This window comes from Rana temporaria, chromosome 12 (assembly GCF_905171775.1).
Source record: "Rana temporaria chromosome 12, aRanTem1.1, whole genome shotgun sequence".
NCBI classification, from domain to species: domain Eukaryota; kingdom Metazoa; phylum Chordata; class Amphibia; order Anura; family Ranidae; genus Rana; species Rana temporaria.
This window is the reverse complement of record NC_053500.1, coordinates 72,261,865-72,276,455: the sequence shown is the minus strand read 5'-3', so window position 1 is coordinate 72,276,455 and position 14,591 is coordinate 72,261,865. Positions and strand designations below refer to the sequence as shown.

Sequence of the window (14,591 nt, the reverse complement as noted above, 5' to 3'; positions counted from 1 at the left end):
CTTTAGCAAGGCAGTGATAATGTTGGAGGCGTGTTTGGGGTCGTTATCATGTTGGAATACTGCCCTGCGGCCCAGTCTCCAAAGGGAGGGGGATCATGCTCTGTTTCAGTATGTCACAGTACATGTTGGCATTCAATAAACTGTAGCTCCCAAGTGCCGTAGCTCTCATGCAGCCCCAGACCATGGCACTCCCACCTCCATGCTTGACTGTAGGAAAGACACACTTGTCTTTGTACTCCTCACCTGGTTGCCCCCACACACGCTTGACACCATCTGAACCAAAAAAAGTTTATCTTGGTCTCATCAGACCACAGGACATGGTTCTAGTAATCCACATTCCTAGTCTGAGAGCGATAACACCTAATTTAACACACCTGCTCCCCATTCACACCTGAGACCTTGTCACATAATGGTCGTGTGTTGAGTTATTTTGAGGAGACAGCAAATTTACACTGTTATACAAGCTGTACACTCACTACTTTATATTGTAGCAACGTGTCATTTCTCCAGTGTTGTCACATGAAAAAAGATATAATAAAATATTTACAAAAATATGAGGGGTGTAATCACGTTTGTGAGACACTGTATTTAATCTAAAAACATACAAAACAGGTTTTTGTTTTTTCCCCCCTGCTGGTGGCTGCAACATCAGTTTTTATGCCCTTTGTGTCAAAGATAACCAGATTCTTGTTTCAGTTAGTCAAAATTACATCAATTGGATAATGTGTGTTTAATATCTATAATTCTATTTATTATTCAGTATGCGCTCTAAGGCCTTATGCACACTGGACATTTTTGGACGATTTTACAGCTGCTGTTTTTGGTTACAGAGTTTTTTTTTACAGTCAATAAACTCTCCAGCATGTTATCCTATGTGTCCATGCACACATAAACTGTTATCAACCGTTTTTGGCTAGAGCAATTTTTGGCTGAAAGAAAACCCCCAAAGCTAGTGGGTTCTGAGAGGCGTTTTTCAGCTGTAAAAACGCTCTAATGTCCAAAAAACGCAGATAAATGCTCAAAAACACGGCTTTAATTTTTGATCCATGAAAAAAATAAAAAAAACACAATAGAATACGCTAACACTGAAAAACACAAAAAAAGGTAAGAATCGCTATTGCAAAAACATTGCAAATCTCACTGCAAAGCTACTGGCATTTTTCTAACGTTAATATAACGTCCAGTGTGCATGAGGCAGTGTCACCATTTGTTAGTAAAACGAAGTCCGAGTTCTTAATGCAAAACACTTCCACCACCATCATGAGATCAGAACAAGTGTCTTTATTCCACGAGTGTTCTCATACACTACACAGAGATAGGGGGACGGGGAAGGTGACCAGAGGTAGCAATACACTCATCCCTCCCCAACCCAAATTTTCACTGCTTTTGGGAAGGTGCAGACTGAGGGGAAGTGAGGCTGGTTCTGTAAGTGCACAAAAATAAAACTGTATGCCTTCATATAGACGTCTGCCTGTGAATTCGATCAGTTATCCTTCAGAAGTCCACGGGTTGGCATTATAGGAAATGTTCCACAGAGGTGTGTCAAGAGATGGAGATAATGGAGGTCCTAACATTTACCCTGTAGTTGTGCGAAAAAACAAACACACTGCATAGCATAGTTCTGAAGAGGGCTTTGCCATGCAAGGGGTTCTATGCTGGCATCAGAATGCATCTTCAAGAGCCAGTGCTCCCCCCACTTTCAGTCTCAGGGATGGGTTCCAGGGCCCCTCGTGGCCTAAATACATCCAGGGAGGGGGAGTGGGAGCTGTCCCGGCTTATCCCGCAGGATTGCCCTGCATGGTGGATCTGCCTCACGTGGTCCACAGCTTCATTCTTGGCATGCTTGAGGAGGTCAGCTTGACCCTGTGGGATAACAAAGAACAACAGTGTGACAACTCAGTGTGAAAATCCTAGCAAAGTGATTCAAGAAAACACCAACAAAAAGAGGAAATTACATTTAGGATCATAGGCACATCAACTATCTGACAAGCAGCCAGCTTTCATTTTATGTATTTGCAGGAAAACTAAGGGAAAAGCAGCTTAATGAATATACTATCCAGATATCACAAGTTCTTTTTATATACACTGGCATTTCAGCAATTACAGGTACATCTCGTAAAATTTGAATATCATCAACAAAGTTAATTTATTTCAGTAATTCAATTCAAAAAGTGAAATTCAAATATTTTATATATATATATATATATATATATATATATATATATATATATACACGTTACACACAGAGTGATATATTTCAAGCATTTCTTTCTTTTCATTTTGATGATTATGGCTTACAGCTAGTGAAAACCCCAAATTCAGTATCTCAGAAAATATGATTCACAAGACCAATAAAAAAAAAAGAATTTTTAATACAGAAATGTTGGCCTACTAAAAAGTAAGTCCATGTACAATCACAGCTGATCACAGTGTAAATAGGAAGTGCCAGTTATCAGCTGTCCTCTAATCGCAATGACAGCGCATGAGTAGAGAAGAGACGATAAGCAGCTCTCCTTACAGGGAGGGTCTGCACTGATAATCAGTGCATTGATTATCAGTGCAGTCCTGTCAGCAATACCCACCTGTGCCCACCAGTGATGCCAATCCGTGCCCATCAGTGCTGCCTTTCAGTGTCCATCAGTGATGCCTGTCAGTGCCCATAAAGTCTGCCCATCAGTGCTACCTCATCAGTGCCAACCTCATCAGTGCCCGTCAGTGAAGGAGAAAAACTACTTATTTACAAAATTTTGTAACAGAAACAAATAAAAACTTTTTTTTTTTCAAAATGTTCATTCGTTTAGCAAAAGATAAATAACTCAGTGGTGATTAAATACCACCAAAAGAAAGCTCTATTTGTCTCAAAACGATTATCCAAATTTTGTTTGGGTATAGCTTTGCATGACCGCATAATTGTCATTCAAAGTGAGACAGCGCTGAAAGCTGAAAATTGGCCTGGGCAGGAAGGGGGTGAAAGTGCCCAGTATTAAAGTGATTAATTACTGGAATGGTAGGGCCAATGTGGTGCCTATATTTAAATAGGGAACAAAGTCTTTACCAAGTAACTATAGACCTCCTAGTTTAACTTCTATAGTCGGGAAGATACTGGAGAGATTAATAAAAGACCACATGGATCAGTTCTTGCTGAAAAAAATATTTTAAGCAACAGACAGCATGAATTCATGAAAGACAGAAGTTGTCAGGCAAACCTGATTCCTTTTTTGAAGAGGTAAGTAAAACCCTGGACAGAGGCGTGGCTGTGGACGTGGTATACCTGGATTTTGCAAAAGCGCTCGATACAGTTCCACACACACGGCTCATGTGTAAGGTAAAGTTTACAGCAGTGGTCTCCAAACTGCGGCCCGGGGGCCAGATGCGGCCATTTTCTTGCGTTTATCCGACCCTTGGAGCACTATTTCATCCACTTATACAAACAATGGGGCATAATTCTCCCACTGACACCAATGAAGGGGGCACAATTCCTCCCAATGACACTAACAATGGGGCCTGATGTTGGGGTCCAATTCCTCCCAATGACACCAAAGATGGGGCCAAGGACATCAATAATGGGGGGCAATTCCTCCCAATGACATCAACAGTGCATAATTCCTCCCACTGACGCCAATAATGGTGCGCATTTATGGGGCATTATTTTTTCCACTGACGTAGGGACCTTTTCTACCCCCAATGGTCACAGTCCGGCCCCCCTAAAATCTTCAGGACAGTAAATTGGCCCTTAGTTTGGAGACCCCTGGTCTACAGGATTGGAAATATCAGTTTGTAAATGGATAGAAAACTGGCTAAAAGACAGAGGGGTAGATCCACGTACCTGGGCGCATTAATACGCTGGGCGCAGCGTATCTAAGATACACTACGCCGCCGCAACTTATTTTTTTTATTTTGAATCCACAAAGAATTTGCGCCGTAAGTTACGGCGGCGTAGTGTATCTTTGGCGGCGTAAGGGCGCGTAATTCATATGGATGTAATGGGGGCGTGTTTTATGTAAATAGGTCGTGACCCGACGTAAACGACCTTTTTTTAACTGCGCATGCGCCGTCTGTGGGGGTATCCCAGTGCGCATGCTTGAAATTAACCCGGAAAAAGTCAATGCTTACGACGGTGACGTCAATCTACGCAAATCCCGATTCACAAACGACTTACGCAAACTTACGTAAAAATTTCAAAATTGTACGCGGGAACGACGGCCATACTTAACATTGCATACGCCTCATAACAGCAGCTTTAACTATACGCCGGAAAAAGCCGAACAAAAACGACGTAAAAAAAAATGCGCCGGCCGGACGTACGTACGTTTGCATACTCGACGTGGAAGTCGACGGAAACGCCACCTAGCGGCCGCCGAAATATTGCACCTTAAGATCTGACGGTGTACTAAGACTAAGGCCGAGTACTCACGACAGGACATGTCCGATGAAAACGGTCTGCAGACCGTTTCCATCGGACATGTCTGGCCGGGGACTGCCCGGGGACTTCTGTTCGATGGCTATACACACCATCGAACAGAAGCCCGCGCGTAAACATTACGCGGGGCGTGTCCGCGGTGTCGCCGCGTCGATGACGCGGTGTCGCCGCGACAATGACGCGGCGACGTGGGCGGGCCGCCTTAAAAATGCTTCCACGCATGCGTCGAAGTCATTCGACGCATGCGAGGGATGCGGGCGGCAGGACATGTACGGTAGGTCTGTACAGACGACCGTACATGTCCGGGCGGACAGGTTTCCAGCGGACTGTTTTAAAACAAGTCCGGGAAACAGTTGTCCGCTGGAAACCTGTCCGATCCGTCCCAAAATGGTCCGCTCGGGCCAACACACGGCCAAACATGTCTGCTGAAACTGGTCTGCGGACCAGTTTCAGCAGACATGTTTGGTCGTGAGTACGGGGCCTTAGTATTTATAGTACATTTGCCATCTAATTTGTCTCCTGCGCCTGTGTAGGGATGAGCTCTGGTGTGTTCGCACAGTCCACATGCAGAGCCCGCCAGGAAGTCTGCATGGCCCTGCGCTAATCACAGGCAGGGAGACATTGTCCTGATGTGTGGCTGCAGAGATCGGGAAATGTCTCCCTGCCTGTGATTAGTGCAGCGTCGTGCTGACTTCCTGGCGGGCTCTGCATGTGGACTGTGTGAACACGTCGGAGCTCATCCCTACTCCTGTGTTGCAAGGCCTTGCAGTGAGATAATGTTCATAAACCTTTTCCAATGTTTCTATAGTAAGGGGAAGGGATGGGGTTCCACGAGAGCATGCATGAAGATAGTTACACCCTTAGAAGCTTAAAGGGGTTGTAAAGGAAATTTTTTTTCAGCCTAAATAGCTTCCTTTACCTTAGTGCAGTCCTCCTTCATATACCTCATCCTTCCATTTTGCTTTTGAATGTCCTTATTTCTTCTGAGAAATCCTCACTTCCTGTTCTTCTGTCTGTAACTCACCACAGTAATGTGAGGCTTTCTCCCTGGTGTGGAGAAAGCCTCTTGAGGGGGCGAGCAGGAGTGTCAGGACACTCTCTACTTTGCAGATAGAGAAAGGAGCGGTGTGTTAGTGGGCGTCCTGACACTCCTGCTCGCCCCCTCAAGAGGCTTTCTCCACACCAGGGAGAAAGCCTTGCATTACGGTGTGTAGTTACAGACAGAAGAACAGGAAGTGAGGATTTCTCAGAAGAAATAAGGATATTTAAAAGCAAAATGGAAGGATGAGGTAAGTGAAGGAGGACTGCACTAAGGTAAAGGAAGCTATTTAGGGATTTTTTTTTCCTTTACAACCCCTTTAACATCTTATACATCAACTAATTACCTGTACATTTCCCCCAAATGCCAGACTAATGAATATAGAATGTCATAATTTATGTACTGCTAACTGTTCCACAGCGAGACGCCAGCAGGCAAAGCTCTTGAGATTTAATCACGCATGATTTTAAACACTGTTTGTTCAAGCAGCTTAATGACTCATTTAGATGACCCAGACAGGATTTCCATAAGCAGGGTCTAAATAAAGCCATTTTCCTGGATATGCACATTAGAATAACAGTGTTTATGAGGAAACAGATCTATGTATTATTGAGATAATTGAAGGACTCCATTCCAAACACGAACACTACAGGTTCCTTAATCTTCTGACTACCAATAGAGGCACTTTAGGGGAAACCATTGACCTATCCAGAGCAAAGGCCAGAGCTTGCTTATCAGAGATTTTGCTTCGTGCATGATTTGAAGATTTGGAAAACCGATTAAGACCGTTCTTCATACAGATTTGCAACATCTATTTGGAATCCTTTGATTATTTTTGTCTCAGAAATCCTCAGAAGCACAGCATTTCAGTCCCAAGAAATGTCACCATTGCAGCCTTGTCATGTCACCTGTCACTGCAATGCATTGTACACACCAGCATCACAGACTCTTCATTCACTTGATCTCAAGACACGGCTTATGGCTGCACCACAGTCTCAAGATACACCATGCAGAACTGGGACCACAGGATATTTCTTTGCAAGCGGCCAGTCTTTTATTTCTTTTAACGATGTTGGACCTTGCCTCCTTAACCACTTGCCGACCGCGCACCGTCGAAATACGTCCACAAGGTGGCTCTGCTGGGCGAGAGTACGTAATATGACGTCCTCTCTCCCAGCCGCCACTAGGGGCGCGCGCGCGCCGCTGGAGGCGCGTGCCCCCCGCTCGCCCCCGACTCCCGTGCGTGTGCCTGGCGGGCACGATCGCCGCCGGGCACACGCGATCGCTCGGTACAGAGCGGGGACCGGGAGCTGTGTGTGTAAACACACAGCTCCCGGTCCTGTCAGCAGGGGAAATGCTGATTTTCTGTTCATACAATGTATGACCTGAGGATCAGTGTTTCCCCTAGTGAGGCCACCCCCCCCCCCCACAGTAAGAACACACCCAGGCATACTTAACCCCTTCCCCGCCCCCTAGTGTTAACCCCTTCACTGCCAGTGGCATTTTTATAGTAATCCAATGCATTTTTATAGCACTGATCGCTATAAAAATGCCAATGGTCCCAAAAATGTGTCAAAAGTGTCCGAAGTGTCCGCCATAATGTCGCAGTACCGGAAAAAAAAATCGCTGATCGCCGCCATTACTAGTAAAAAAAATATAATAAAAATGACATAAAACTACCCCCTATTTTGTAAACGCTATAACTTTTGCGCAAACCAATCAATAAATGCTTATTGCGATTTTTTTTTACGAAAAATATGTAGAAGAAAACGTATCGGCCTAAACTGAGGAAACATTTTTTTTTTTTATATATTTTTGGGGGATATTTATTATAGCAAAATGTAAAAAATATTCATTTTTTTCAAAATTGTCGCTCTATTTTTGTTTATAGCGCAAAAACTAAAAACCGCAGAGGTGATCAAATACCACCAAAAGAAAGCTCTATTTGTGGGAAAAAAAGGACGCCAATTTTGTTTGGGAGCCACGTCGCACGACCGCGCAATTGTCTGTTAAAGCGACAGAGTCCCGAATCGCAAAAAGTACTCTGGTCTTTGGGCAGCAATATGGTCCGGGGGGTAAGTGGTTAATAACTCAGTATTTTTCTAAATGGGACCTAGACTCAAAAAACTATAAATGACAAAATATGTAGGCTGCCATTGTTGACCTCTCTTTTTGAATATCACCTGGCTTTCAATACTAGCCACCTACATGGCAACCATTACACCAGGGATATGCAATTAGCAGACCTCCAGCCGTTGCAGAACTACAAGTCCCATGAAGCATAGCAAGACTCTGACAGCCACAAGCATGACACCCAGGGGCAGAGGCATGATGGGATTTGTAGTTTTGCAACAGCTGGAAGTCCGCTAATTGCATATCCCTGCAGTACACCAATCAGAAGTTGTGGCCTTCCTCTGAATTTTTTTGTTACATGTTTGTGTAGCAGGTTAGTGACAAAACGTATGACAGCTATTGGAACAGAAAGCAATTGCATGAGGAGATCAGCAATGGCAGACTACATAAGTCTCTCAGTACGTTTCCTTTAAAAACACAATACTCTATGAAAACACAAGGGTTTGTGAGAGTTTCATATACTGGTGAGTATTAGCTTATGTTACAATGCTAACCACAGAAGCTACTGCTCCCCAGTATATGAAACCCTTACAAATTACAAAGCATACCTACTAATTAGGAGCGGTGGCTCCAAAATAGTCACATATCCAAAGTCATATATTACAAAATGTTAACATTAAGGCCCCTTTCACACTAGGCAGTCTCTGCCCCAGCGGAGTCCATCAGCTCCCGCCAGCTCAGCGGAAGATCTCTCCGCAGATCTCCAGCGGATGACAAGTCCCTCTCTGCTCACTGAGCGGGGAGGGGCTTGTGCAGCGCCGTTGTCTCCTATGGAGAGATCTGATAAAAACAGACAGCATGTCTGTTTTCATCAGATCTTACCCGATACGCCATGGATGGATGGGGACATATCGTCATCCTTCTGATTTTAGCGGATTGGATTGGGTCGGATGTCAGCGGACATGTCTCTGCTGACATTCGACGCTCCATAGAGAAGTATGGAGTGGCTGTTCAGGTCCGCCGACAAATATGACGGGCGGACCTGAACGGTCTGACCGCGTGAAAGGGGCCTTAAAGTGACACTTGTCAAAGGTAATTATTCTAACATAACTCATCGAAGTTGCCATAATCCTTTGTGTTAAAATATGGTCTCCTGACTTGGAAATACTATAGGCTTTCTTTCGACATTTGGCTACAGGCTTGTTCATTTTGCAAGAAGACAGATAGCAAGTGATTAACACAGTCAGTGAAACGAGAATGAGACTACCAACCCAAGTCAGTTGCCAAGATGCAAAGAGCTGAATTTAGAGCAACTATTGCACTAATTTTGGTACAAATTGCTCCCTGCAAAAGAAGACAAAATATACACACCTCTCCAATGACAATTGTCTCCTACCAACCCCCCATCCCTTCTAGCACTATGACCCCAGTAAGTCTTTTTGCCACTCAGAAATTCCAGGCGTGTTGGATGAATGATTTCCCTGCTTAGACCATGGTTCCTTCCTCCTTCCCCTGACCCATACATAGTTCCATAGTCAGGTTCAAAAAAGTCTATCTAGTTCATCCATTAGAAAAAAAAGCTGAAAATCTCCATATACACAATCCTATACACACTGTTGATCCAGAAGGCGGCAAAATCCCCCAGCATGCAATCGGATATTCCCTGGATCAACCATCCCTGGTGTTATTACCTATAAATCTTAGTATCCAGTTATATTTTGTGCATTTAGGAATGGACTCCAGAGAGCGAGATATCATTATGCCCAAAATCATTAGTAAGACCTCATCTGGAATATGCAGTTCAGTTTTGGGCTCCATTTCACAAAAAGGATATCGGGGAACTGGAGAAAGTGCAGAGAAGGGCAGCCAAACTGATAAGAGGCATGGAGGAGCTCAGCTATGAGGAAAGATTAGAGGAACTGAATTTATTCACTCTTGAGAAGAGGAGAATTAGGGGGGATATGATCAACATGTACAAATATATAAGGGGTCCATATAGTGAACTTGGTGTTGAATTATTCACTTTACAGAGGACAAGGGGGCACTCTTTACGTCTAGAGGAAAAGAGATTGAATCTGCAAATACGGAAAGGTTTCTTCACAGTAAGAGCTGTGAAAATGTGGAACAGACTCCCTCCAGAGATGGTTCTGGCCAGCTCAGTAGATTGCTATAAGAAAGACCTGGATTCTTTCCTAAATGTACATAATATAACTGGGTACTAAGTTTCAGGCTCCATTCACACCTGAACGCGGCGTATTGTTCCGTGATTTGCCACGACAAATTGCGGCGTTTTGTCCCGCGATTTGCCGCGACAAAACGCGTCATTTTTACATACGCCGGAGGGGTGATTAACATTGTCGGCTATGCCAAACGCCGAAAGCCGCCTGAAAAAAAGGGTCCGGGACTTGTTTTGAGCTTCAGGCGTACGGCGTTTCGGTGTTCGGCGTGGAGATGTGAACCATCTCCATAGCCGACAATGTTAAATCACCCATCCAGCGTATTGCAGGCTGCAATAGCGTCGGGCTTCAGGCGTTAAAACGCCTAGGTGTGAATGGAGCCTTATAGGTAAAGTTGATCCAGGGAAAATCTGATTGCCTCTCGGGGGATCAGGAAGAATTTTTTTCCCCTGCTGTAGCAAATTGGATCATGCTCTGCTGGATCTTTTGCCTTCCTCTGGATCAACTGTGGGTGAAGGATTGTGTGTATGGGATTGTATGATTTTGTTTTTCTTTGTATTGGTTGAATTAGATGTTTTTTTTTTTTTCAACCTGACTAACTATGTATCCTGCTCTTTTTTAAACTAGCTAGGAAAAGAAAAGCCTTTAATACGTACACAGATGGATCAGCTATACACTGCTCATACTAGACGATAGAAAAAGTGAGTCATTTTACAAAAGAAAAAAAAAGCCTGATTTTCAGGAGTCTTTAAAAAAGCTTGAAATATTCTCTGGAAGAGTAAATCATTGTAAAATGTTGAAAGTCCCATTAAACATGACAAGGTAAACATTACAATCTTAAATTAAAATATGTACGCACTGAAAATGCACTTTAGTTTCTCATGGATTGAAACAAGTCATAAACTTGATTGCACTTTTTAATATAATCAGCAGATGGCAGAAGTCATCCACACAGTGGGAGAAAGGAGTGTCTGTACATACCTTTAGCACAGTAATGTTCCAGGCAAAGCTTTCCATGGCTTTCTGAAGCTTTCTACCCTTCAGTCCTTCTTTGGCACCAATCCGATGGAGGTCTTCATGAAAACCCATCCCTAAAGAACAAGAATAGAAGTTTACATTATGTTCACTATATGTGTTTTATAAAAAGAAAATAAACTCTCAGGTCACTTTTTATTTAACCACTTGACACCCAGGCCAATTCTGACACTTCGCTCCTACATGTAAAAATCATATTTTTTTTCCTAGAAAATAACATAGAACCCCCAAACATTATGTTTTTTTTAGCAGAGACCCTAGAGAACACAATGGCGGTCATTGGAACTTTTTATCTCGCACGATATTTGCGCAGCAATTCTTCAAACGCATTTTTTTTTTGAAAAAAAAGTTTCATGCTTTAAAAAAAGAAAAAAAAAAAACAGTAAAGTTAGCCCAATTTTTTTGCATAATGTGAAAGACAATGTTACGCCGAGTAAATAAATACCTAACATGTCACCCTTCAAAATTGCACACGCTCGTGGAATGGCGCCAAACTTCAGTACTTAAAAAATCTCCATAGACAACGCTTTAAAATGTTTTACTGGTTCCATGTTTTGAGTTACAGAGAAGGCCTAGTGCTAGAACTAGTGCTCTTGCTCATAACATTAGCGGCAACACCTCACATGTGTGGTTTGAACACCGTTTTCATATGTGGGCGGGACTTACGTATACGTTCGCTTATGATGTTCATTTTACTTGAAGTGATTTATTTTGACACTCTAAAAAAAATGTTATCATCACTTTTATTCCTATTACAAGGAATGTAAACATCCCTTTTAATAGGAATAAGACATGACAGGTCCTCTTTACAGTGAGATATGGGGTCAATAAGACACCACATCTCACCTCTAGGCTGGGAAGCCTAAAATAATAATAATAATAAAAAAAAAAAACGATCCTGGCTTCCCAGCCGAGGCGGTGCAGTTTTTTTGAATGCAGAGGCCAGGCGTGATGTCATAACATCACACCCGGCCTCCGACGATCATAGAGACTCCGGCGACCATCTGGTCCGCCAGTAATCTCTATGGTCAAGAACGGAGGACAGCAGATCCTGTCACCGACTCACCGATCGCACAGGTGAGTCGGTAGAAGCACTGGAGGGGGGGGGACGTCCCCTTTCCCCGCCCGTAAGAACGATCAAGCGGTGGAACAGCCGCTATGATCATTCCTATGGTGTGCAGAATCGCTGGCAGAAACCGGCAATATATGAATGATGCCTGTAGCTGCAGGCATCAGTCAGACATCACCGCACAAACCCCATGCCGTTAATTCACGGAGTGCGGTTAAGTGGTTAAAGCGGAGGTCCGGTAAAAAATAAAATTAAAATTAAAAGTCAGCAGCAACTAACACTGTAGCTGCTGACTATTAATAAGGACTTACCTGTCCTAGTCGCCAGAGATGTCGGTCCCCGCCGAGGCCGATCCCTCAATCCTGGCAGCTCCAGGCACCGCCATCCACAGTAAGGGAAACAGGCAGTGAAGACGTGCGGCTTCACTGCCCGTTTCCTACTGTGCATGCGCGAGCAGCGCGGCGCTTTGTGAATGGGCCGACTGCTCTCTGGGATACACACAGTTCCCAGAAGGCAGCGCGCCCCATTCACAAGAAGAAACCAAGTGTAGGACAAGGAAGAAGATCCACCGCGGAGGATGAAGAGGCAGATTAGGGACTTCCGCATAGCAACTGCTATTTCTGGTAAGTAATTTTTTTTTTTTTTCAGATTTTTGGTGGGAAAAAAAATGTCATGGTGGAACTCCACTTTAAGACTTATGAGAATAAGCATCCTTTAAGAAATACAATCTCCAAACTTGCGCCTTGATTCCTGGGGAAGACCTGTAAACACTGAAATTTAGGGGAGCTCATGCCTGGCGACAATGTTACAGAAGATCTACACACCATTGTGTGACTGTTATTCAGGTCCTAGGAGAAAACCCTTGACTATCAGTTCTCTGATGCCTGTTCTATGGACCCTGCTGTCTGCTGGAAAGCCGGTGGAACCCCTGTTTCATGAATGATGCAGCAGAATGAAATGACCCCAACTAAACTTCCAGAATTTTCCTGTGTGGTTTAATGGATTGCTTGGTTTGATCTACGACATGCCCCGTGCACCTTAAAAAAGCAACCGCATTATTAGGTGTCAACCAATACAAACTTTGCACCAGGTTATCTTTTAGGTGCATTGTTGGCTACTTAAGGGCAGGTCAAATAAGTGGCTGGCTTGCAGGATCTTCAACAGATTTACTTTAGAAAAGACACATCTTCTGAACAAGGAGGGGTGCCCAACATTTTGAAGAGCGAAGGCCACTTAAGTGACTTGGTAACCGGTCACAGACCACGAGTGGAGCTCTATTCTACGGACCCTCCCATCCGATCCGCCCAGACGGAAGGGGACAAATGCCCTTCTGTTTTTTTTAGCGAATTAGATTGGAGGTAGGTGGGTGTAAACGGACACAAGTCCCACATAGAGGTAAATGGAGGGTCCGATTGGGTCCACCTGAAAAACAGACAGGTGGACCCGGTCATGTGAAAGGGGCCTAATGAAAATTTTAACACTGATGCGCTGTGGGTTACCCGCACTACGGGTGCAGCATAGTGCCAATGTGGCTTTCCTGTGGGGTTAGCAGGACTTTGCTGAGTTCTGTTATATCCTGCAGGTCTGGTGCACCAAAACTCCTGCATTTAACCAGCAGGTAATAACAGAAGACTATGGCTCAGTGCAGGTACCCCACAGGTGAACTGTCCTGCACCTATGGATCAGTTTAAAATCAGACCAGTGTAACCAGTGCAGAACTAGAACAGATATGCCCATTGCTATGTGCTTTTAATAAAAAAAAAAAGAATAACCACTTAAGGACCGCCTAACGCCGATATACGTCGGCAGAATGGCACAGCTAGGCACAGGCACGTACCTGTACGTCGCCTTTAAGAGCCCAGCCGTGGGTCACGCGCGCGCCGCTGGCGGCGCGCTCGCGACCCGGTTCGAAGCTCTGTGTCCTGCGATCGGGTCACAGGAGCTGAAGAACGGGAAGAGGTGTGTGTAAACACACCTTTCCAGTTCTTCTCTGTGGCAGTGACACTGATCGTCTGTTCCCTGTTATAGGGAATGACGATCACTGACGTCACACCTACAGCCACGCCCCCTACAGTAAGAATCACTCCCTTAGGGCATAATTAACCCCTTAGCGCCCCCTAGTGGTTAACCCCTTCACTGTCATTGCCATTTTCACAGTAATCAGTGCATTTTTATAGCACTTTTCGCTGTGAAAATTGACAATGGTCCCAAAAATGTGTCAAAAGAGTCTGCCATAATGTCGCAGTCGAAAAAAAAAAAAAAAAACGCTGATCGCCGTCATTACTAGTAAAAAAACAAAATTATTAATAAAAATGCCATAAAACTATCCCCTATTTTGTAAACGCTATGACTTTTGAGCAAACTAATCAATAAACGCTTATTGCGATTTTTCTTTACCAAAAATATGTAGAAGAATAAGTATCGGCCTAAACGGAGGGAAAAAAAACGATTTTTTATATATTTTTTGGGGATATTTATTATAGCAACAAGTTCAAAAATATTGCATTGTTTTAAAAATTGTCGCTCTATTTTTGTTTATAGCCCAAAAAATAAAAACCGCAGAGGGGATCAAATACCACCAAAAGAAAGCTCTATTTGTGGGAAAAAAAGGACGCCAATTTCGTTTGGGAGCCACGTCGCACCACCGTGCAATTGTCAGTTAAAGCGATGCAGTGCCGAATCGCATAATGGTTCGGGTCTTAAGTGGTTAAATACAATTTTTACTTCAGGAATCCTGTAGCTATTGCCGGTGATCTGCCAATATGGTTCCGGCTATCC

General features: G+C 43.9%; 1 protein-coding gene across 1 annotated transcript in view; it reads right to left on the bottom strand.

Annotated features, from left to right (window-relative positions):
• Positions 1–1,261: 1,261 nt before the first annotated feature.
• The window catches only part of LOC120918285 (inactive phospholipase C-like protein 2), a 290,438-nt gene continuing 277,108 nt past the window's right edge, over positions 1,262–14,591 (bottom strand). Inside the window, exons 5-6 of the mRNA XM_040329798.1 lie at positions 10,691–10,800; positions 1,262–1,863 (exon numbers count right to left, since the gene is read on the bottom strand). Coding sequence (XP_040185732.1) covers positions 1,675–1,863; positions 10,691–10,800 — 299 coding nt within the window. The 3' untranslated portion in view covers positions 1,262–1,674. The remainder of the gene's footprint in view (positions 1,864–10,690; positions 10,801–14,591) is intronic.